The sequence below is a fragment of the Coffea arabica genome, chromosome 11c, assembly GCF_036785885.1.
Source record: "Coffea arabica cultivar ET-39 chromosome 11c, Coffea Arabica ET-39 HiFi, whole genome shotgun sequence".
In the NCBI taxonomy this organism is placed as follows: domain Eukaryota; kingdom Viridiplantae; phylum Streptophyta; class Magnoliopsida; order Gentianales; family Rubiaceae; genus Coffea; species Coffea arabica.
Window position 1 is genome coordinate 40014845 of NC_092330.1, and position 23643 is coordinate 40038487.

Consider the following 23643-nt stretch of genomic DNA (forward strand, 5'->3'; position numbering starts at 1 on the left):
CAATTAGATAGTAGGGAATTCCCCCATCTACGTATGCAATCTGATAAGGTTTAGACTAGTGGCATTGTATCATGGAGTTTTGACCATTAAGCTCTTTGTATTTGTTGGTTAATTCTAATAAAATCAAGGACCGGCATCCCCGCCCAGGGTTTTGCCAATAAAAAAAAAAGGGGGTAAAATACCAAAAAACTTTCTGTGATTTGATAAATGTTCAATTTAATTCCCTCTGGTTTGGAAATCTACACTATAACTCCTTGTGGTTTTGACCAAATTGAAAATTGGACAGAAAGCATCAAATCTAACAGTTGTGTGTGAAATGTCAATATTTTCCCTACCATACGTGAGATGCTTTCTATTTAATTTTCAATTTAGTTGAAACCGTAGGGAGTCATAATGTGATTTTTCAAATCAGGGGGAGTTAAATTGAACACTCGACAAATCATAGGGAGTTCATTTATATAGGGGCAATATTGACATTTCACGTATAACCGCTAGATAAATAAATTGTAGAAGTTCTGAAAAATAACATTGATGGGGAAAAAGATATATTTAGGAGACGAAGTGAGACATAGAGCAGACATGAATAATGTTGTCGTCCACGAAAAAATTAGTCTTGGTATTAACAAAATTCTGGTGCAGAGAGAGAAGGAGGGTAAATATAATTGTATATACGACGTCATTTCTCAACCTTTTCTCCACAATGCCATGATGGTGGGCTCATGGCCTGCAGCCCTCTCATCAGCAAGAAAGCAACGTACAGAATTTGGGTTTTCCTCTGATTTGCATCCAATTTTTGTAATGGTATTTAGAAAATTAATTGATGCTTATCTCGAATTCTAGTATTAATTATAATGTCTGTTGACTTGCCTGGAGCGTGATGAGTTCACTAGAAACAACATGAACAAAAGCACCTTCTGCCTCAGAAATGCAAACAACAAAATATGTAAATCGGCAGAAGAATCAATTCAGAACAGCTAAAGGTGAAAGATTAAATTAACCTACAAAAAGTTTGACCGGGTGGAGGTCTGTATGATTCCATAAAGACAAAAGATGATTATGGCCAAGGTTTTCAAATGAAAAATGCAAAAGAACCAGCTAGTATAGGGGGCAAAATCAAGTCAAGTTCAAGGTACTAGTCAAGAGATAGTGCCACACCTCTCCCTTACCCTCCAAATGCCGTATTATTAATAGGTTCACAATGTTCCTAATTGCGACGGCCTAATGAATAATTAGATACTTAGTGAGGAGGGAAGTTCTTTGATTTCCATGCATTAGAAGTTTTCTGTTTATCCTTTTTGACCTCCTAAAATGACAAAAGTGCAAACAAAGAAGCTTAAATTTCAGACTTTGTAGAGTGATAAGGACATGAGCATTTGTTTAGTCCAACATTAATGACCAAAATAAACTACAAGATTAGAGATATTCCGTGGATTTGGATCCATTTGGAGGCTTCTCGTGTAACTGTCATAAGACCAATTTCCATTGACCTTGAATATTGACTACAATCTAAGTACCTTAATCATTAAGCCAGCAATCGCCTGACTTATATATACCATAGGGAAGAATCAGGAGTTCCAATCAAGCATCCCACATGGAAGTTTGCTTCAGTCTTCATTCACAAATGCAAGAAAATATGAATCAGAGAGACATATGGGAGTGTGATGAAGATGATCTTTTCTATGCTGAACTCAGAAGGCAGGTCTTGGTACTGACAGCAGAAGATGATGAAGATTGTCAAGAAAACAGACATCCCAACACTGGAAAACTTTCGCACCAAAATTTAAACTTCAGCCATGTTTCAAAGCTGCAGCCAGGATGCTATTACAACTGGTTAGGCAATGATGAAACAGAATCAGCACCGACATGGCTCTTCAACTTGTGGAAGCCTGGGAATGGGACTGGAGTTTTCATTCCACAGATTATCAAGTCCAGAAGAAGATATAGGCCAAGTAGGTTCTGCTGCTGTGATTAACCTTTCTTAGAGATGATTCATGATTGTTTTTTAGACGGTCCTGCTACTAGTTTTCTATCTTTTACAGAGCTTGATTAACTTATTTGCTGATTTACTGTGTCGCAGGAAAGAAGAATAACGAAAGAGGAAGAAAGTACAAGCCGGTTGCCAATGTGCAATGATTGTGTACCTGTTTTCTTTGATAGGTATATATGAAAAGTGTACCCCATGCTCTCCAATGTAAATATAACTTTGCCAATACAGGGATTGATTATCCATCTAACTGGGCTCGAGACAATGTTATGCAAGACGATATCATTGTCTTTACGCAGATTAATTAGGACGAAATCCACCAGAAACCAAATGCTTGCACACACGAAGAAAAAAGGATTAGACAATTACTACCCAGTACCAATTTAGGGATTTCGGTAAAACATGACAGGCTAAAGGAGAAAGGTTTTTGTTTGGATTAGATCATTATGCAACTATCCGCAACATAATACCCTGATTTTGATTTCAATTGCCTCTATCTTCATGTATTTCATGCCTTTGACACAAGTTAGCCAGATTTTGACTCCATGAGATATCAATAATGTACGCTTTTTAATCATCAGTGCACTTCTAAACGTTTTTCAGAACCATGGCATCCCTCTAAAATTTCACTAAGCCAGAAAATAACCGTGGGGAATTACAATTTTCTACATCACCAGGGAATATGGATAACATTCTGAGAATATTGCATATTTTCAGGACCACTAGTATTAGCAATATGTAAAATAACAGCTAGGATAACGGCATCTAATCAATCCTTAGGGCGTGCTAACCACAAAGAACTAAGCGCCCGAAGCCTCGACATGTATTCATTAATGACAAGGAGGGCACGAGCAGCTTGACGAGTGGTCAGTATCCTATGCATTTGCTGCAAAGTTTGCTGCCTCAGGAGGTCGGCCTAAAAGAAAAAGAGTTAGGATATGGTTATACATCCTCATCATTGCATCCACTTCAGATTGAAACTTGATCAGTTAGGAAGTGCTAGGAGCTGAATGAAGATTTGGATCAATACCTGACGAAGGAAGTTCTCCAGCATGGCAAGCTTACCCATCGCAGTTGCCATCTGTCCCATGTAATCAGCCACATTACTAGAACCACTTGGACCAAGGGAATTAGATGAAAGTGTCTCAACAAGCGATTGCTGCAAAGCTTCCATTCCTTGAGACAAGGCATCCTCAGCCTGCTGGGAGGACTGCTGCAGATTGCAGATGCCTATCAACTGTTGATCTGTCAGAGGTTCAAGATGGTCTCCAAGTATCTGATATTCAAAAAATATATATATGATTATGGTTCTAGTTGTAAAACAAAATATGAATGTGAGAAGCCAAAGGCAGAAAATTATACGCGACCTTGAGAATCTCAGATGAACGAAATCCGCCCAACCACATGAAACACCTTTCTGCTGGAGTCTTCCACATGCCAGAGAGCATGTGAAATACATCTGACTTAGTGCCTATATCTTTTAGCCTGAATATTTCGTCATAGTGTGACATTACTCCGTCAACAAGTAGCCTCAGTTCATTATCTCCCAGCTGAGAACTGACAGCAGTTCTGAGATCATTAATCATCCTTTGATGTTCATCAAGCCAGCGGGCATAGTCCATGTCAAATGCCAACGCCCCTGTATCAACATTTATCTAGTGAAATTCTATCATTCAGCAGTAATAATATAAGTAATAGATATCAATTAGCTGATAATGTGGATTCCAGCATTAAGCGGAGGTTTTTTTTGGCCCCCGCCATGCTTAGGAGCCTGAATATTGAATGCGTTGTCATGCTTAGTAGACTTTTTCACGATATTTTGGCTGTCGGTCTTTAGTGCGCCGCATCGTGTAATTCAAGGATAAGATACTGCACCACTTCATTACACGAAGTATGAACAACACTCTAATTCTCTTAAAATTACAGTACTTTCAGAAATGACGAGAAAAGCAACCATTATCGACTTTGAGTGGAGAGGAATCATAGGCTCCTAATTTTATTAGAGGTTCTTCAATTGACTCGATTATCTCAGGGATTAGAATTCTTATCTTGGGATCGACATAGATGGATCAGAAAAAGAAGCCTAATCGTACAGATCTGAAACATTGAGCAAATTCAGGGATCTGAATGGTATTCAGCCGTCAACTTTTTCCATGTTCAGCCTTTTTGCTCTCTGTCTGCCTCGCCTCTTTCTCTTCATTCTGTCCCTACATTACAGTTTCAGTTTCCCACATTTCTTTAACCTCGCCCAACTCTCTTACCACCATTACCGTCTTAGACACACTTGTCATCTTGTTGTGCAATATATCCATCGTCGTCTAGCATAAATTCAGGATAGAGGCAGCTATAATGTCTTTAACTAAACAAGTCAACTAGCACTATGTAAAATTCGATCAAAGCAACATGTATAACTGGAATCACTGGCATACATAACCTATCAAGTTCAAACAATCAAGAGAATTTATCACAATAGTTCTATCACACCCAAAACCCAATGCATCCAAAAGGACAAGAAGTCTTCCGACTTCCTTACACATAAGAATGCAACACCAAATACTTCTAGAAGAGAAGCATTTAGTATGTCACACTAAATTCAAGAATTTTACTCTGTATGTATACAAACCATGTAGGCACTTTAAGAAGTTGTATTTAACTGCCCTTCATTTGAGAGATTTATGAACCCACTAGTTTTTACTCTTGAACACCTTACAAGTGCTAGCACAAGCTGATCATATTATCTTGTAAAACAACTAATAGGAGCACCATGATTGTTGCAGAAAGAGTGGAAGACATACGCTTTGCCCATTTATCCATACTGAATTACCAGCTTTTTAAGCTCTTTGAGATGTTTATGCATGATGTTAGAAAATTGTTAAACTTACAGAACATTACCACTCATAGACTGATCTCCTGTGTATCCACTAGCCTTGAGTACACCCTGCATCCAAAAAGTGATGCAAAATTAATTCATGTAGTATTAAGTACTAAAAAGTAAACTCAAACACAAAGTATTTTACAGCAAACTAAATCTATTGCTGTCATTGGGCATCATTTACATGCTATAGTACAGTCTTTAATGAAACCACTTCAACAAATTTCCTATGCGAACTGCTTTGATGCATTAGGGCAGTTAACGAATTTATACTTCCTCTCTAATAGATAACTATAATCCTATAAATTTGTTGTCCAAACAGCTACGTTTCTTCCTCAGTTAGGATCCGAGATTTAACCTGACAAGGCATGTTGTTAGTGCAAGAGAGTCGGGAAACACATCCGAGTTTCATCCAAGGTACGTGTATATTTGCTTAGTGTTAAAGCCGTTTTAACATGAATACAAAGAGCATTGTAGGTTCTTTTCCTCTGTGGAAGCTGCAACTGAGTTAAAGTACCTGCTGCCGTGCTTGTTTGAGCTCCTGCTCCAGTTGTGTAAGTCTAAGCCTACTATTTTCCAGCTGTTGAACATATGCCTGTCCATCAAGGAATTAGAGGGTTATTTCACTTTACATTGAGACTTTTAATTGAAATCAGTAAAATATTGGTAGTTTTATTAGTTAATCTTAATATATGGGATTTGATTAATCAACTTTTAAGTTCATTTAAAAAAAAAAAAGAAAAAAAGGAAAAAAGGGCGGCAATTAAAATAAACGCCTTCTCAAAATAGCATCAATTTTTCTACAAAATCTAAGCTCAAGTTTCAAGATAGGCAATATTACTTTCTTTCTCAATCGACTCTTTCGAGCAGCTTCTCGGTTTTGAGCCAGCCTTCGCAGTGTCTACACAATAATTTATAAACCACGTATGGGTACTGAAATGAACGATAAACCAGATTATAACCAGCCAAACCAAAGTACAGGACAAACCTTCTGGTCTCCATTTCTCTCTCCTGACCGTTCCATTGAATCCATGCCTACTAGTGTTCCACGGCGAACACCATGAAACTGCAAAAATGATCAGATAATCATGGTAAAGACACTTAGCCTGTTGGACTTGGTCGTAAGTAGGAAAATAAAGTCAATGAATGTGATACAAAATGGAGTAACTAAAAACAGAAAGTCATTCCGAACCATGAGATGTTATGTGTTCAAGGTTCAATTTACCTGCTAGTAACATTTGTAACTTTCGTAATTAGAAGTACGCAAAAAAAAAAAAAAACTCCCAATCGCCCTTTACATTATGCTAGTCTTGACCTTTTCTTTACACCTTAGGGTCAAATAAGCTATTAGCTATGAAAATGAAATGACCAACAAAGAATTATACTTTTTCTTATAATGAGACACCAATTACAGATACACGCATAAGAGAAAGACCTGGCTTTTCTCATCAGTGTCAACATCTGTAGAAGTATCAGTCTGTTGGCTGTGATCTGCCATCCCAGACTCTCCCCAGTTCTCAAAATTCCCACTTCCCAAAGTCCCACCAGCTCCAACACTCAGCATTGTCCCCTTCTGCATCAAGAACTGCCCCGTATCCGCTACAGCTCCTGATGATCCCATCGCTCCAGAACCCATATTCTACATTCACCACCCAAAAAATTCAAAAAAAAAAATTAAATAAAAAAGATTCGCACACCAAATTACAGAGTCTTTTAACAAATATGCATTACCTACTTGTATTCCCTAAAACGTGCTATTAAAAGGTTGGTGAGAGGAAACAATTAAATCCACAAACCGTGTTAAGCCCACCAAACTGTAAGCTAGAATTACTAACAGCAACAACATTGCTTGGCTTCATGTCGCTGTATATCGAACCTACAATATATATTATAATTTAGTCTCCAAAATCCCACTTCACCACTGACCACAAGTGGTTAGATAAGAAGTACTATTACACATTAATATTTATATATATACTGAGAAAAACAGAGAAAACATAGAGCACGGAGAGAGACAGAGGATACTTGTGCTTAAATCAACAGCATGCTCCTGGTGAAATGATGACTGCTCAAGCTCCCCAAGATCCACATAGCTTGTCCAATTTCTACCACCACCACCTTCATGACCCCTATACCGTATCAAAGAGAAAGTGGAAACAAAAAAAAAACCCCACAGCTTGATTAAAGCTTAAAATACTTGATATATCATCCCATCATAAATCATGCGTAAATATCTGACAACATAGAAAAAGAAAGTCAAAAAGAAAAGGGTAGAAAAGAAGGGAGGACCTCAGATAAATGGACGAACGGCAATACATATCAGAGTTGGTAAGAGTAACTACCGCTGGAGCTGCTGCTGTGGCTGATTTGAAGCTTTGCATGTTTTCTTTGTAATTTTTTAGTCTCTTATGGTATAAATTTGGACATGATACGGTAGTAGAACAAATGTAACTAAAGATGCTATGTGATCCTTTTAGTACTAGTAGAAGTCATTATGCTCAGAAAAAGGTGGTGAGAAAGTAGAAGAAGTAGAAGCTGAAGCCGAAGCCAGGCGAAAGAGACGAAGGAAAAGGCTAAAAAAGAAGGAAATCCTGAAGCTGTCTTTCTTTAACAGAAGATCGATAGCGTACCAGGATACAGTTTGTTTCTTTCGCCAGTAGTAGTACTAGTTACTAGTTACTAGTTATTATTATTAAGTAGGAGAATCGTAATAATTTTACTTGAAAAAAGTACTCAACTTTCTCATTATTGCTTTCTGACCCCTCTTCTCTTCGTGCATTTTGGTTTTAGATTTGGAATCCCAATATATATTTCCATCGAATATAAGAGTGCAAATCACGTGTGGAACTAATGCCCAAAGAATCTACCATGCCATGCACGATGCGCCACCCAATGAATTGTCTTTTGCTACTGTAATAGATACCATCTTTTTGTAGTATGAAAATGGTTCCCTTCTCGAGATGACATTAACGCCACCCAAGAGTATTTATTCTCTTCCCCGGCTTTAAAAAGAGACCAAATATATTACATAATTAATTTGAATAAATGTTTTATGCATTGACGAAATATACACTGAATTTGTTTGAATAATGATTATTTGCTTACATAATCAACATATTTTTTTAATTATTTTTTTATATTACATATATCAAATCAAAAAAATATTAGAGTATTCTTTTTTAAAAAAATTATCCTAGATAATCTACTATTCAAAAACATTCATTATCAATATCAGTATTGAATGAATGATAACTAATATAAATTTGAATTTGAAATTCAGATTTTGAATGTTTCATAAATTCAACAATGTGTCAGTGCATACACTATCAATATAGATAAGATTTACTCGGTTAATTTTAAGTATAACTACGAGGAGTTCTCGTGCAATTTTGGAATTAAAGTTTTGTATCAATTTTTAGTATATCACCTTCAACAAGTATAATTTTGCAATTTCAAGTGTGCTTTATCCTAACATCTTTATTTAAAAAAATTAGCAGCGTGTAAAACGACATGACATGCGACGCCACGAGTTGGCTCCCATAATTAAAGGATTCGAGGAAAGATCTATGGTATAATGATAAATTCGGTGAGGTCATTGCATCTTGTAATTTAGAAAATTACATACAGTAAGTTCTTCTATTCTTGATATTACATTGCTAGATTAATTTGTTTGACTAGCATGTGAGGCAAAGGGCCTAAATCTCCGTCTACTATCTACTTATATACACATATCTTTTTTTTACTTTCTTTTTCTAGTTAATGGAAACTAGTAGGATTTTATTTCTCTAAAATTAACGTTACGACTACACAAACTAGTTAACGATAAGAGATAATAAATTTGAAGTTTAATGGTTGGGATTGAGCTTCCAACACAAATTTTAACAAAAAAAAAAGTATTATAATTTTACATGCCGTTGTGTTAATATTTATGTATGTGTTTTAGTACCTATATTTGTCGTGATAGCAGCTATATTGTATAATACAATTGGTACTGATAATTATAAAGTCCTTTGATTCTGAAAATTATATATCTTGCAATATTAAAAGAACAAAAAATTAATCACGGCAAGAAAAAGGATGAATTAATTTCTTCACCATAGATTCCCTAAGCAAAAATTGAATTAAGAAAGTAAGGGCCTATTTGGATAGTCGTTACTTGCAAATATTATTCCGTTTGGCAAGTGAGTTTTTTTTTGTGTTCGTATAAAATTTTACTCTAATTTACTGTCGAAATTTTTTAAAAAAATTTTGAAGTGTGTAAATTTTTAAATTTTTTAAATTATATAATTTAAAAACTTTAAAAAAAATTTTAAGATTACTATAGTTAAAATTTTAACTCCCTCCGTCTCACTTTGATAGTCCTGTTTCTTTTTTTACACAATTTAAGAAAAAGTAGTTAATTTTGTTGGAAAAATAAATTTAGATTGCTATTTTTTTAAAATATTCTCACATTAAATATGGTATAATTTTATGAGAACTTGAATTGATGGTAAAAAAAGAATCAACTCTTATTAAATGGGGTAGGTTTATAATAATAATTACTTATATTGAATAAGGATATTTTAGAAAAATTAAAATATAATTATATTTTTTAATTAAAAAGTAAATTATAATTTGGGACGGATGAAAAAAAACAGAGGAGCAGCAAACAAACTTGGTAAAAAATTCAAGTGTCAGACAGCGCCTATATTCTAGTGGTAAGTTCTTCAAATTTGCTGCGTTTTACATTAACTTAGCCTAGAAATGAGTGTACATTTCTGCGAGAATAAATAGGTTCCATCGGAAAGAGTGAAGGTGTAAAGGGCTCGAAAGATGATGGGATAGTGACGAGATGGGGTGAAAAAGTAGGAGAATATTAAATTGTCTTAGGTGCTTTTTTTGGGAAAATGGAAGACTAAATTCCCAAAATGGGATTACCACACTGCTACTTTCCACTATTAGAGTTATTTTTTGAAAATTTAATTTTTAATGAAGACGTGGTAAATATTATGTTTAAATAATATGATATTAATAAAGTTATATATATATCATTTAAATTCAAAATATTTTCTTGATAGATGTATATTGAAATTTTAAAATATTACTTTTCAAATAACAAGATTTAATAGTACGTGTTAAATTTAAAATTATAGCTCTTATTTTAAAATATTAATAAATTGAAAACGTGACAGTAAAAATAAAATGCGAGGAATACTACTGTAGTAGACTGGAAACTTGGAAATCAAATTGGCATGGGCTTTTAATAATCACAGTAATAATAAATAGGCTTTTGCTTCAAAGGAACCGCCTGCTCTCCTGCTGCTGCTGCTGCCGCTGGAAATGCTGATGTGAGTCAGTGATGGACAGTGTATTGAAGGTGGGGACTTGAAAGAAATTTGTACGGGCCGCAGCAGCCCAGCGAGTATGGCCCATACGTGACGCATTTGATACGGCTTCAGTACATTTGCTCACGTGTCCATTTCTTGGCCCTGGTGAGTTTTTGTGATTCTTCGGCTCTGATCCACTGGTTTTGGATTTTGTGCAACGCTGCTAGAACGTTGGACTGGAGATCGCATTATTAAGATACGGTGATATGACCCCTCGTGACCAAAAGGCAAAGCAGCGAGTCTGAGACTGAGAGGAGGCCTGCTGAATTGTTTATTCATTCTTGCGGTTGTTGAGAGGTTGAGTGGTTGTGTAAATCGAGTCCAATCAAGTTAGATATCTTAATGTTTAAGTTTGGTCGATTATTTTAGTAGATTTAAAATTTTATTTAAGTTTAACTTATTTATTTATCGTGATAAATTTAAATAAGCTTTTTTATCAAATTTAAAAATTATCAAACATAAAATTATAATATTTGAGTTTGATTTGATTAGTTAGTAAATTAAATTTGAACAAATTTTTATCAAGTCAAACTTGATTCGAATAGCGAATAGTTTGATTCATTTTACTAAGAGAAGTAAGTGAGATTTCTAAAACCTCAAGGGTACCAAGTTATATCGAGAGAAACCTCGAGGGAGGTTTGTGATAATATCCCTTGATGTTTTCCCACGAACTCAAATCCTTTTTTTTTTTTTTTTTGGTCAACCCACGAACTCAAATCCTAAAATCGCTCATTAAAAATTTCCAAGAGTTTGGATCTGTTATTCACTGCAAATTTAGATTAGAATTTTGAGATAAATGAGTAAATCCCTCATATATTCTCACACATTTTAATTTGATGCGTTCATCTTATGAAATGAAAATTCCTAAATTTCGATGAGTTATTCTTCCAGCTCATCGCTTGTTAGAATATTGAGTCACTCGGATTGTGTTCTTTAGCTGGAAAGCTTATACATATATGCGATGAAGATGTGGAAAATGGAGAATGATAAAACTATTCGATATTTGAATCGAGTTGGTTGATATTATCATGCATATGAGTGGTACCGTATATTTTATGTACGTATGCATGTATGTATTTACAAAAAAACTTAATCCTTTTGCTTGACCTAGCAGCATCACATAGGACTAGGAGAGCATACTGGGGAACTAAAGTGAAGACCAGGAACCCTTTTGCGTGCATTTGCAGTGAACAAGAGCAAATACCAATATCATGAATCACGAGCAAGGGACTCCCCGGGCCTAGTGATATTAGGCGTGGCCCGTGGCGCTCAATCAATCCACCCAAAATTGGGGCCTTAAGCTGGACCAATAATCTATTTGACCCATTAAGCAATGACCTTGCTGGAAAATTGGCCTGGTTTCTAAGGTGACCATAGCCCCTCCTAGTTACAAGAAATAAGCATAAGCCGGTCAATGTTCATTTTTCGCATTAACGAAAATAATTTTCTAACCGAAGACTTGAAACAACGACCCTTCACATGAGAAGAGAAAAGAAAAGAAGTCCTTTTTCCAACTTGTTATCATAATAAGCTTATTCAGTCTCTAAGCTTTTTTTTTTTAAAAAAAATTAATTAATTGAAATTTACAAGATTTTATACAATCGTTATTAGGATTGGAATAAATTGAACGATTAATTAGGTGAGCAATTTTACAAGGCGCATTCCCCGCCACATGCGGCGGCGATTGAGATCTGCGAATTTCGACACGTGTCAACATCCCAAAACTTTGACGAGAAAGGGATTCTCAGTTGCATTTCCAGCACTTTTCCTCATTTGACCAGAAATTTTGCTTGACCCTCCCCCATCTTAAAAGGCTACCGTGAATCTGTGATTAAGATCTTTTAACTTTGCTACTTTTACTACCTCAGCAGTCATCCCCAACCATATATAAAAGGACCCATCTGTGCTGCATCTTTTCTTTTTCCTTCTCAACTCTGATTAACTCTGTGACTGTGCTCTTTAGCTTCCAAACGGCATAAAAGGTATGATCTTTTGTTGCAAAACCTGATTTTATGCATTTTTTGTTTATTTAATACTTTAATCCGATGTAAAGTTCAGATTTTATGTCAAATTTGGATGTAAATATCATGTGTGTTGCGCTTCTTTTTCCATTCTTTCTGGTGGGTCTGAGGAGATCTGTATAGATTTGGTAGTTTCTGGCGAGGAAAAAGATAATTGTTTGTGGATTTGATTGTGTGGATCTGCTTGGCTTGCGGCTGCTAACAATTAGTCAGTTTATTTAATTAAATAAAAGAATTGCAATAATTAGTTGATTGGGTACATGTATTATTGGTTAGTTTAAAACTGTCATCCGGGTCTGCTAAAATCCGTTTCTTAATTGAGTTTAGTTCTATGTGCTTTTGCCTTATTGATTTTTGTATTTTCATTTACATCATTTGGCCAGAGTGATTATCCTTGGTTTTCTTGTATTTTCATATATGTTATCATATCCAGCACTCTGGTAGTATCATATATGACTTCTCTAAAAGTTGAAATCGCCAGTTTTATTCTTATGTTTTATTTGGTATGAGTATTTGGATTGCTCTAGCTGTATAATTAATTACTTATAATTATACTTATATTGGTATGCATTTCATCCTTCACATATGTTATTTGATGAATACAGTTAGAATAGTGTTCTTCTCAATAATAATAAAAAAAAAAGGCAGAAAGCTTACGTGTGCGCAAAATTAAGGGCATGGTTGATTTGGGGAAACTGAAACCTTTTAAGGTCTGGGCATTATAAAAACAATGGCAAAAGCTCCTTGGGCTTTGTTCTTTTTTTAAAATCTTAGTTGATGTGACCTTACACACACACACACTCTCTCTCTCTCTCTCTCTCTCTCTCTCTCTCTTTGTTTCTTTTTAAGGGTCTTGTCTGGAAAGACCAGGAGTTAGAAGCTCTTTGTCTTTAGTTAGAAATTTCTTCTTTGTTGCTTCTTTTTCTACCCTAGCTTTTTACCTTCTATTCTGTCTGGAAGTTAGTCTGAGATTATCTGTATGATTTGGAGGATTAAGCACCATGCCAGAGTAAATTAACTACAAAATTACAGGCAGTTGGAAGAAATAGTGTTATAAGGGGCGTGGTTATAGTGATAGAAATTAATTGCTTCCAGAAGATATGTGCTGCTCTGATGATGATAATATAATGTCTGTGTCAGTCAGCATCTGCTTATGTGTCTTATTATGTGATCTTGATTCGTATTTCAATAAAAGTTAAAGACTTTTCCTCGTTTGGTTTACGGAACTTTTTGATGTTTCTACAGGAAACAAAAACTCACATTTGAGTAAGACAATATGTCTCGTGAAGAGAATGTTTACATGGCCAAGTTGGCTGAGCAGGCTGAGAGGTATGAGGAAATGGTTGAATTCATGGAGAAAGTTGCTAAGACAGTGGACAGTGAAGAACTAACTGTCGAGGAAAGGAATCTACTTTCAGTTGCTTATAAGAATGTTATTGGAGCTAGAAGAGCTTCCTGGAGAATTATTTCCTCTATTGAGCAAAAGGAAGAGAGCCGTGGAAACGAAGAGCATGTTACAATTATCAAGGACTATAGGGGAAAGATTGAGGCTGAGCTCAGCAAGATATGTGATGGGATTTTGCGTCTTCTGGATACACATCTTATTCCTGCTGCCTCTACTGCCGAGTCTAAAGTCTTTTATCTGAAAATGAAGGGTGACTACCATAGGTACTTAGCTGAGTTCAAAACTGGGGCTGAGAGGAAAGAAGCAGCTGAAAACACTTTGTTTGCCTACAAATCTGCACAGGTGGGCTGTCAACGCAATAATATCTGTTTCTAGTATTCAGCATCTATTAGATGGTTTTCATAATTGTTTTCCTATGGTATTCTTGTTCTAGGACATTGCCCTGTCTGAATTGGCTCCAACACACCCAATAAGACTTGGTCTTGCTCTGAACTTCTCTGTGTTCTATTATGAGATTTTGAACTCGCCTGATCGTGCTTGTTCCCTTGCCAAGCAGGTTAGTTTGTTTCTGTGGCCAGTTGTCGGGTTACATAATCCTTCTGTATGTTATGCTTTTGATTGCGTGAAAATCACCGAGTATAAATTAATGCTCTTCTTATTCAGTAGCCATTAATTATTAGTAAATTGAACTGATGCTCTTGCTATCTGTCGTTGCTTGTTGCAGGCATTTGATGAAGCTATTTCTGAGTTGGATACATTAGGTGAAGAATCTTACAAAGACAGTACACTCATAATGCAACTTCTCCGCGACAACCTTACTTTGTGGACTTCTGATGTGCCGGTATGCATTCTTGGTTCCCTTGCCTCCTCTTCTCCTTCTCTGTTTCACATACGCACGCACTTCAAAGCAATTTGCACACAGCCACCCCCACCCCCCAAAACCTCCAAAAAAAAAAAAAAAATCCCCAAAAAGGAACCCTTTTTTTTTTTTTTGGCATGTTGCTTAAACATGTATGAATACTCTTGTTTCAGGAGGATGCCGGCGGTGAGATCAAGGAGGCTCCCACACAGGAAACAGGGGATATTACAAAGTAATTTGTCTGGCTTTGCCCGTTTAAGTGGAATTCACTATCATGATAAAAAAAAAAAAAAAAAAAAGTGGAATTCACTAGATTTAGCGTATTGTAGTGTGGATTTCCGGAGCTTATACTGATGTCTTAAACTTGAAGATCTTATTAACGTTTAGAAACATATGATTGGATGTTTAGAGTTATAATAGGTAGCAGTGGTTTTTATTTATTTTATTTTATGCCCGAGTGTGTTGATGCTTCTCAATTAAGTATTCTTGTAGTGGAAAAAATCCTCTGCTGCTTGTCTCTAGACTAGAGTTCGTTAGTGTCGTGTCGCGGAAAGTTAAATGCTTGTCTCTAGGCTTGGCAGCTGGCACCAATGAAGCAGAAGGGTCGGTTAGAAAAATACTTGCACTTCAAAGCGACACGACACGGTTGGTGGGGCTCGTATTAGGAAACTGGGAATCCTATTATTGCTTCTCGCAGGGAGGAAGTGTCTATAAATTTCCATAGAAATCCAAACAATAGCTCCAGTTCTTTTACTCGAAACGATCCGCAAATCTCCACTAACCATTCTTTCTAGTTAATTACTTCCCTCTCTTTCATTATTTCACGTCAAAGCACATTTCTTTGTAGTATTTTTTTTTTCCCTCACTATTTAACCATACAAGAAGTCTAGGGCATGCCCCTTGAATAATTTTGCAATTTGTCTTTTCAGAGGTGAGAAAGATTTGTTAAAGCCTTTTAATTTCGTTTAAGGTACCAGATGCTGGAGGCAGGCCTTCGAGTTGGGCTGGCCTGGCCTGGTCTGGTCTAAGCCATTGTGTGACCAAGCATAAATTAAGGCTGAGTTTTATGTGATTAAGAACAGATGAGAGTCTCTGCGTGTCTGCTCCAAAAAGATACCTGCTCCAAATCTCAAAATTCTTGGAAGACTAAGCTGAAGAAGCCTAGCATGCAGACAATGATGATCAAAATAAAATTGGTAAGGGTGCATTTATAACAGTATGGGTCACTAGCTATAAACAGTTAGCCTATGCAGCTAGTACAAAATGGAAGCCTCAAGCAGCTAGTGTTTGCTGTGTTTGACCGTCGAATCTACGCAGCACTTCCCTTGCCCTTGCACTTCTGTGTTGAAGGCGTTGGTGAAGCGTCTCTGACATCTGGAGGAAAAATTCTGCATCCCACCTGTGTATCAACAACGGATCTTCTGCATAACAAATGTATATGGACGTTACAGCACTTTCTATAACCACCATCGCCAATCCAACCTGAAAATCAAACATCAAATGATGCTCTCATAAGCGCCCTACCATGGTGCCTTACCAATACATGGTCCCACACAAACAGAGACAGATCCCCAATCGAACTACTAGAGCAAGCAGGCTAAATTGCTCATTTGCTTATCCTGTCAATCTTAAAGTAACATGCTGTAATCAACTTACCAAGATCATTCCTATTAACATGGCTGTAGATCCCACCATTATCACCCTGTCTGGATGGTGAATCCTTGTCCAAACTCCTGAACAAGTTCCAACCACGAGCCCACCCAAGACAGTGCCCATTAGTAGAACAGCACCAGAACAATCGTAGGCAACAAGTGCTTCGACACCTGTTGATTGAAATAACTCCCACGCATCTCTAGCTGAGTGGTTGAAGTTTTTACCATAAACTGCAATCTGTGAACAAGAAGCATTTAGCAGCCTTCTCAAGGTATTCAAAGACACTTATATTTGAATGAAACAAGGTATTCAAATAGTCATAGAAACAAGTGAAGATGAGAATGTAATATGAATTGGTACACCATTCAACCTCTTACTTCACATTGACCACTTTTATCTTATTAAAAAAGTTTTAATTTAAAGATCAGCAAGTTAGGTGATTTTAATGGCTTAGAAACCATAGCAGAAAGGGACATCAGAACTTCGTTAAGAATGTCAAACTCCAGTTTCACCAGCATTCCATGTAATACAGCAACAATGGCATGCATTTCAATAATCAGAATATTCAGTAACCCGCTCCATTACTCCTCCCTTAGAAATGAATCAAAAGCAAATATAAAGTACCAGTTTACCGAGGCATTCATCCAAACAAATTATACATTTGAATGCAGAAGAGTCAGCATATATAGTTTTAAAATATATGAAAGTGGGCGCAAATTTTTTAGGAAAAATGGCTTTTCAGTTTCCTATGCATTACTTCAAAGATATGCCACAGAAATTCACATCAAGGCAAAGTAAATGTCTTTCGAGGAAGAAGTACAAGCAAACATAGAAAACTTCAAAAATTAAACCGACACACCCCAAAAAGTTCAATCAATCTTTCCTAGTGCTTTCTTTTTATTTCATTTGGATACCTCATTGTAATGGCGAATACTTTACCATCAAAATGTGTAGCACACTAGACAAGTTGGGCATCTAACTATGTAAAAAGCAGCCACACTGGCCCTCACTTGGAGAGTTCACCATGGAAATGGCAGTGGCCAAAATATTTTCATACAATTAAACATGCATCGTGAATGGCATTGAGGTAGTAGAAATAGAAGAAGTACCTGGACATAAGCATACTTGTTGAAAAATCGAACTAAAGTCTCCACCAAATGAAACAGGAAATCCACAAGGCAGAGTAAACACTCGTTATTTCCAATCTTTGACCTGATTCCCCTAATCTGTAATGCATAATCCAATCCAGTGATCAATCACAACTTCTGGCATATACAATGAAAGTAGATTAACATCCAACAGACTGACTATTCTTGTTGTTCTAAATAGCCATTTCGATCAAACAGTCAATCAGTTGCATACCTCCCAGCGCAATGTCCGAATAGCAGCTGTAAACAGTGATCCATAGCAAATGCTGCCAAAAGATTTTGTCATAGCAAACTGCAACGAATTCACAAGTGGCTTGGAAGGCATTGATTCTACATCTCGACCACCATGAATAAGAACAAGAAAAACCATTCCTGATACTATAACATGAACGATGTTACAAAGAACCGCTCCAGTCCAGAACAAACTGATAGAGAAAACCTGTATACACAAAAAGTATTCTTGGTCATAGACAATGATGCCAAAGTTGCAACATTTCATCTGCATAACAAGATACAATGAAGAGCAAAAACTTGCCAGCTCACCAAAAGAAGCCACCAGCGCCCACTGTCACCTAAGCTTAAAGCTACAACACCAGCTACTCCAAAGGACCACAGTGCCAACCAAAGAAGCATAACTAGCATAAACCCACATGAAACCCCCATAACTTCAGGTAGACTCCATACCATCTTGACAGCTCTTCGTAAAACAAGCATGGTAAATGGAAGTCTAGAAAAAAGCAAAGAGTCAATATATATATATATATAGCTAATAATGATTTAACATATAATTCTTGTGACATCTAAACCACACAAAATCACATGCACCCATCGTTGTTGTTTTTCTGTGGTGTTTTTTTTTGGGGGGGGGGGGGGAAGGCGCAGGAAGAGACAGAGAGAACTAACTATGCAGATGCATCACTAATTACACATGCTTTTTTTCCACCAAAAAGTAACTCGTTATGACTCCTTAGCAACTATTCTCAAACAGTTGTTAAGTATTTTAATCTTCCTATTGCAAGTTTAACATATGCCCTATCAAAAAGATCTCTGGAAACAAATATGAACATAAGCAGTCAAACTCTCTACAGCTAGCATAAATTCTAACTTGCAATCACAACATACCGCTGCTAGCACTGTTAGTTCCTACAACTTTGACCTCTGCACGTGTTATAGACTCATCATGCAGTGGCAACAAGACACCAGGAACTACTTAAAAGGAAAGTTCTTCACAAGATGACGCTGCTTAGAATTTAGATAAACTCTCAGATTCATGGGTATATCAAAGGATTGTAGGAGCTTATTCATTCTTTAGCACATTCTTAGCCAAAAGAGAGCATCAAAACAGAAGCCCATCATCCTAACCTGTCTATGACAGAGATGACATATAAGAACTGCAAGGCTGCACCAATGGCAAATACAACACCCCAGGCAAACTGCTTCCCCCAAAAGCACAACACACTGATAACCGCAAGATAAGTAGTCAAGAAGTGAACTGCTATCTTCATCATTCCATTTGCAAGTGAACCCAATAAAGACAACCAGATCCACCCGAGAATTGTCCCCACGCCAGCAGCCAAAGCATACATTGGCCAATAATCCTCTGTCAATCCTGCTTGATTCTCAAGAAATCCCATCGTATACTTATCGATGTTGAGCCTATCCTTCGTCTTAAACCTATTATATCCTAGTACCCCAAGAACAAAACCTACCAAAATCAAGTGCAAGACAAACAAAGCTAACCAAAACACATCCCGCCATTGGCGTGAGACATCTGGAGGTAGTGCATGTCTGCCATCTGCACTAATCCGACCCTGCACACCATTCTGCAATCCATTGCCGGAAACTTTAAAACATAAGTACAGACGCTAAAGGGGAAAAAAATCTATCAAGTAAATACCTATAATCAACACCAAATAATTAAGTAAATCAATCCAATCAGATGATCAACAAAGTTGACCAAAGATTTTTGCTTCTTTATCTATGGATTCATTTATATTTTGCTGGAGGAGTCCGTCCAGGAGAGGGGGGAAGCAGGTTTTCCATTTATATATATATATATATATATATATATAATAAACTTATTAAAAAGGTTGGTTGGGCTTTCATTTCCCCTTTTTTGTTAAAAGGATGGAAAAGGAGGTGATTCTATCTTTCCAGCCTTACTCCCAATTCAGCAGAAGGATCTAACAGTCTGCACTATCTTGAGTTCTTGATCCAAATTGGTGATCTAATAATCCACAAAACAGAATAAAAATGTAATTTTTTTAATCCAATCCAAGCATTCTCCACAATTCAATGCTTCTAAGTATTTGAAAAAAAAAAAAAAAAAACTTCCAAATTTAGCCAAACCATCGCAACCCACTTGCTAAAATCCCACATATCACACAAATTTAAAGTGCATAATTGTGTAGAAAATGTGAAATTGTCTGCCATTTGGTAATGCACAAATATACATGTACATATAAAATTGTGTATATGACAAAATCATGTATGCATGCATAAGCATAACTGCATAAGCACAAGCACAAGAATTGACTATAACCCAATGGTTATGGATCTTTATTTTTCGTCTCAAAAAAACAAGAAGTTTTAATTTTCTACTTTGGCGCTTTGCCCTTTCCCAAAAAAAATATATAAATATATATAATAAAAAGCATGCATGAACAAATATCCGGGCTCTCTGCCAAACTAAGAAAAGAAATGCAGAGGAGAAGAGAGTACCGGCGGAGGGACGGGGAGGGTGCCGGAGGAGTCGGAGGAAGAAGAGGTGGAAGTTCGGGAGTCAGTCATAGTGAGTGAAAGAAGTTAATGCTACGAGATCAATCAACCAATCAATCTTGACTAAACAGTGACGGCGGCGGTGACTTTGATTGACCGGCGATAAATAATTAGTCACTATTACTACTAACTTTGATCAACAGCAGCGGAAGCAGCCGCCATGGGATTCATTGATCAAGAGTTTTGCAGATGGCTTTTTGGGAAATCGGCGGCTTTTTTTCATGGATGAATAAATAATGAAAATGGGGAGAAGTAAGAGATAGTAACTGAAAACTCAAAACGGCTTGGAGAGAGGGAGGAGGAGGCTGCGACATGGGAAGAGTTGCCAACAGTTTCCAGTTGGGCTTTTATTAATGAGGAAAAGACTTGGACAGTGGACTAACTACTTTCTCCTCCACGCTCCCTTAAGGCGCGTATTCATAAAATGGGATTATTTCTTCTTCTTTTTTTTTTTTTTTTTTTTTACATTAAATGAAGGAATTTGATTGACTAATATATGAAAGAAATTTGGGAATTACTTCATTTCGGTTTCCGGAAAGGACTAACTTTCGTTTTGCACCTCCAAATGCGTACCATATTCTCATTTATACTCTAAATTTTAGTATTGAACACTTTGCATGGTAACCTCTTTGATTTGTGCCACTTAAATTCTATCGATTAAATTAACATAATAGAAAACTATGCAAATCAATAGTAATGTGCTGAAAATGATCAAAAAAAGAGAGAAGGAGATGCAACTAGTAATAAATGAAATCGCGTCATGGATTTGCACGGTCCTCTATCCTGTTAATGTTTGCATGCGAATGTTATTGTTAATTAAACTTAAGTAGGACACATATGAAAAATTATGGTGTAAAGGGTCGTCTAAAATTAAAATTTAAAGTACAAAAAGAGAATGATGTATAAGTTTAAGGGTGCAAAATAGAATTAATCCTTTTGAAAATGAAGTAGTAGGGTTTTTCCCCCTTCTTTTTAAAGATTACTTTTGGGAGTGTGGCACGTCCAAACTTTCATTTAGGCTCATGAAGGGGCAAGGCTTTTGTTTGTAGAACATTCTTGGATATTCTTTCCTATTTTAGGGAATATGAAAGTAAATTGGAGATTGACTAGGAAAATGTTTATAAAAATGAAAGTAATTCGAAGACAAATTAAGAATTTGTGCTTCGGGGAACATATTAGAGTGGTTAGCAAGGATTGTTATGTCTGCGTTTTTTGAGAAATAATAATCTAGATTGGCATTGTTCAGACAACTTTAGACATAATTATTGAGATTTGATGGAGAATACTTTTTTGGATTTTGGCATTTTGTATTGATGCATTCGAGAAACAGAAGTTCGATTTTCACTTTGAGTGAATAAGAGCAAAATGAATGGCATCACTATTAAGTTAGTGCAAGTCCCGAGTGAATGGTCCAAGCGGCAGCGTCTCTTACCAGTGAATCTGGATGTCACAAGTTCGAGTCTCCGCTCCGTTGGATTCCTCCGCGCACTTAATGTATTCGGGTCAGGTTGGGGCGCCGGGCTCGGGCCGCAGGGGATTAGTCGGGCCCCGTAAAGATTGACCCAAACACTCCTGTGTCGAAAAAAAAAAAATGACATCACTATTAAGTTAGTGCAATACTCTATATATCTACTTACTTTTATTCTCCTTTTGGCCCTTCCTTTTTTTTTTTTTGGGTAGAATCTTTTGGTCCCTTTCAAAGCTACCAGTAGATGGATTAGGTTATAATCCACTGGTTCTTTGATGTTGAAGTCCTAATTTTTATGTGGAACATCATAAGTTATCCAAAAATATTCATAATTGATCACCTAATTCTAAGCCTAATTGGATTGATAACAACTGTACCTATTAAAAAAGTTATCCCGAGTACTGGACACAGGATTTTACTTTTAAAAGAACATCTTTTGCTTTAACTTAGGAGTCCTAATGCGATCTCTTGACAATAACTGTACCATTTTAATATATATATATATATATATATATATATATATATATATATATATATACCTCCAGCTTCATTGGTACTCTAGCTTTTTATCTACCTAAAAAAGATTCAGCAGACGTGACGAATTTGAAACTTCACTAATATCAATCACATCAAAGTCAATCACATGCAAATTTTTTCTCAGGTATCTACTGAAGGATTATTTATATCTCTCGTTTTAGACTAAGAACTTTGAACAAGAATACTACAAATAAGACAATTAGCATGGTAGTTGAATTGGTCACGTTAAGTAGTTGGATTTCATTGGGCAAAATATATTTCTTAGCCAAAAATATACTAATTGTTTATGAGAAAGGTAGCTTTCAGTAATTCAGAACAAGCCAATCTGACCGGCAACTTGTCTACGTTTCGTTTTCTTGTTTACGCTGACTATCCATTTATTCCTCTTTGGACATCCTTCCCGGTGCTCAGATGGCGATGGTTTAAAGGTGGGGCTCGAATGCTCCATCGCCGGAACAAGCAGCCAAATGGCTTCCTGCAGCCAGCAAACCTGCCAAAGCAGAGTTCCTTGAAAATTCTTGTCAGTTGTTAGCCCTTGTCTTTATTGAACATTTTTTCAGTGTAGGACCGGAACCTCTTCGCCGCCGCCTCTCACTTAGTGTAACACTCTGGAATCTCTCAACTACGCTCCTTCTTCTCTGCAGTCTAATTCATCCCTCTCCTTATTTTATTTACATATATATATATATATATATATATATTTCCTTGTGTTATTTTTGTTGTTTTCTTTCTCTCATCTGGTGCATGGGAGTAATTCGGAGAAAATGAAACAGACATTAGCCTTATTCTCAGTTATTTTAGATTTACAAAATTTCAGAATAAGTAAAAGCTATCTTTTGGGTGACTATAGATTTTAGTTCTTTTCTTATTAAAAATTTTATAATCAAAATACAAAAGTAATTGAGAATTTTACAAAAATTGATTATCCAAAATTAGAATATATAATCAATTAAAATTATCAACTCAGGACAAGACTTTTATCAAAGACAGCAACTACTGATAAGGATAAAAATAGTTTGCTTATGTATTTATATGTACAATGCAGTGCATTATAGACTTATAGTTAAACCAAGTCCACTGATTTAGTTTCATAAGCAATCTAACATGCTTTTTTTTTTGCTTTTAGCAATGATTAAATTAGTTAAATTAAAACATAACTTTTGAAATTAGACTAACATCAATTGATTTTGTGCATCTCCTTAACTTTTAGGCTTTTACATTACATTTTTTTTTCAAACTCAGATTACTAAGTATTGTCAATGCTTGTTGAGAGTGCTATATACTTTGTTACCTAAATAAATGAAAACAAATTTTAGAATTATCACAAATGTGTTATTCATTGTTTCTCTTCAATTAATTAATGTATTTTTTACTTCTTTCTTTCCTTTTTATTCTAAATAAACAAGGATTTCTGTTGCCCATAAAATACAAGGAATTGAATAATATACCAAGATATCATAACAATTGTATAAACTACCTTGTTTAGATTGCATTTTTCTGGATTTTTTTTTCTAGAAAAATTACTGTAGCAATTTGATATATGTGAGATAAA

The 23643-nt window shown here is 36.0% G+C and overlaps 3 protein-coding genes and 1 long non-coding RNA gene across 6 annotated transcripts; 2 read left to right on the plus strand and 2 right to left on the minus strand.

The window, feature by feature from the left end:
- The first annotated feature begins 1483 nt into the window (after positions 1-1483).
- On the plus strand, positions 1484-2234 carry LOC113716628 (uncharacterized). The gene is made up of 2 exons (XR_011822791.1): positions 1484-1949; positions 2078-2234. It is a non-coding gene; the product is annotated as an uncharacterized lncRNA (long non-coding RNA).
- Positions 2235-2535: 301 nt separating this feature from the next.
- LOC113716573 (transcription factor HBP-1b(c38)-like) lies at positions 2536-7517 on the minus strand. Of its 2 annotated transcripts, XM_027240962.2 has the most exons (11): positions 7146-7516; positions 6882-6985; positions 6653-6732; positions 6292-6495; positions 5845-5922; positions 5698-5757; positions 5374-5451; positions 4877-4922; positions 3352-3623; positions 3015-3260; positions 2536-2900 (listed from the first exon to the last, which is right to left on the minus strand). In XM_027240962.2, the coding sequence occupies exons 1-11, from the start codon at positions 7235-7237 to the stop codon at positions 2754-2756; spliced, it is 1407 nt and encodes a 468-aa protein (XP_027096763.2). In that variant the 5' UTR covers positions 7238-7516; the 3' UTR covers positions 2536-2753. The 2 variants fall into 2 exon arrangements, with proteins under 2 accessions (XP_027096763.2, XP_071926003.1); XM_072069902.1 differs by lacking the exon at positions 5698-5757 and having other exon boundaries at positions 7146-7517.
- Positions 7518-11985: 4468 nt separating this feature from the next.
- On the plus strand, positions 11986-14952 carry LOC113716363 (14-3-3-like protein). The gene is made up of 5 exons (XM_027240660.2): positions 11986-12204; positions 13489-13990; positions 14082-14204; positions 14373-14489; positions 14681-14952. The coding sequence occupies exons 2-5, from the start codon at positions 13520-13522 to the stop codon at positions 14741-14743; spliced, it is 774 nt and encodes a 257-aa protein (XP_027096461.1). The 5' UTR covers positions 11986-12204; positions 13489-13519; the 3' UTR covers positions 14744-14952.
- A 722-nt stretch (positions 14953-15674) lies between these two features.
- On the minus strand, positions 15675-20408 carry LOC113716364 (uncharacterized). Of its 2 annotated transcripts, none has more exons than XM_027240664.2 (7): positions 20030-20408; positions 18671-19131; positions 17852-18035; positions 17523-17747; positions 17270-17386; positions 16164-16397; positions 15675-15928 (listed from the first exon to the last, which is right to left on the minus strand). In XM_027240664.2, the coding sequence occupies exons 1-7, from the start codon at positions 20096-20098 to the stop codon at positions 15914-15916; spliced, it is 1305 nt and encodes a 434-aa protein (XP_027096465.1). In that variant the 5' UTR covers positions 20099-20408; the 3' UTR covers positions 15675-15913. The 2 variants fall into 2 exon arrangements, with proteins under 2 accessions (XP_027096465.1, XP_027096464.1); XM_027240663.2 differs by having other exon boundaries at positions 15675-15989; positions 20030-20407.
- Between the last annotated feature and the right edge of the window lie 3235 nt (positions 20409-23643).

Excerpts from the sequence above, each read along its gene's own strand:
- LOC113716364 (XM_027240663.2), bottom strand. The coding sequence starts at position 20,098 with ATGACTGACTCCCGAACTTCCACCTCTTCTTCCTCCGACTCCTCCGGC. Across the intron at positions 19,132-20,029 it reads CCCTCCCCGTCCCTCCGCCG|AATGGTGTGCAGGGTCGGAT; the intron begins GTACTCTCTTCT and ends AATGGATTGCAG. Across the intron at positions 17,748-17,851 it reads GGCGCTGGTGGCTTCTTTTG|GTTTTCTCTATCAGTTTGTT; the intron begins GTGAGCTGGCAA and ends TTGTGTATACAG.
- LOC113716573 (XM_027240962.2), bottom strand. The coding sequence starts at position 7,237 with ATGCAAAGCTTCAAATCAGCCACAGCAGCAGCTCCAGCGGTAGTTACT. Across the intron at positions 5,452-5,697 it reads AGAGTCGATTGAGAAAGAAA|GCATATGTTCAACAGCTGGA; the intron begins GTAATATTGCCT and ends CTTGATGGACAG. Across the intron at positions 4,923-5,373 it reads TCAAACAAGCACGGCAGCAG|GGTGTACTCAAGGCTAGTGG; the intron begins GTACTTTAACTC and ends TTTTGGATGCAG.
- LOC113716363 (XM_027240660.2), top strand. The coding sequence starts at position 13,520 with ATGTCTCGTGAAGAGAATGTTTACATGGCCAAGTTGGCTGAGCAGGCT. Across the intron at positions 13,991-14,081 it reads TTGCCTACAAATCTGCACAG|GACATTGCCCTGTCTGAATT; the intron begins GTGGGCTGTCAA and ends TTCTTGTTCTAG. Across the intron at positions 14,490-14,680 it reads TGTGGACTTCTGATGTGCCG|GAGGATGCCGGCGGTGAGAT; the intron begins GTATGCATTCTT and ends CTCTTGTTTCAG.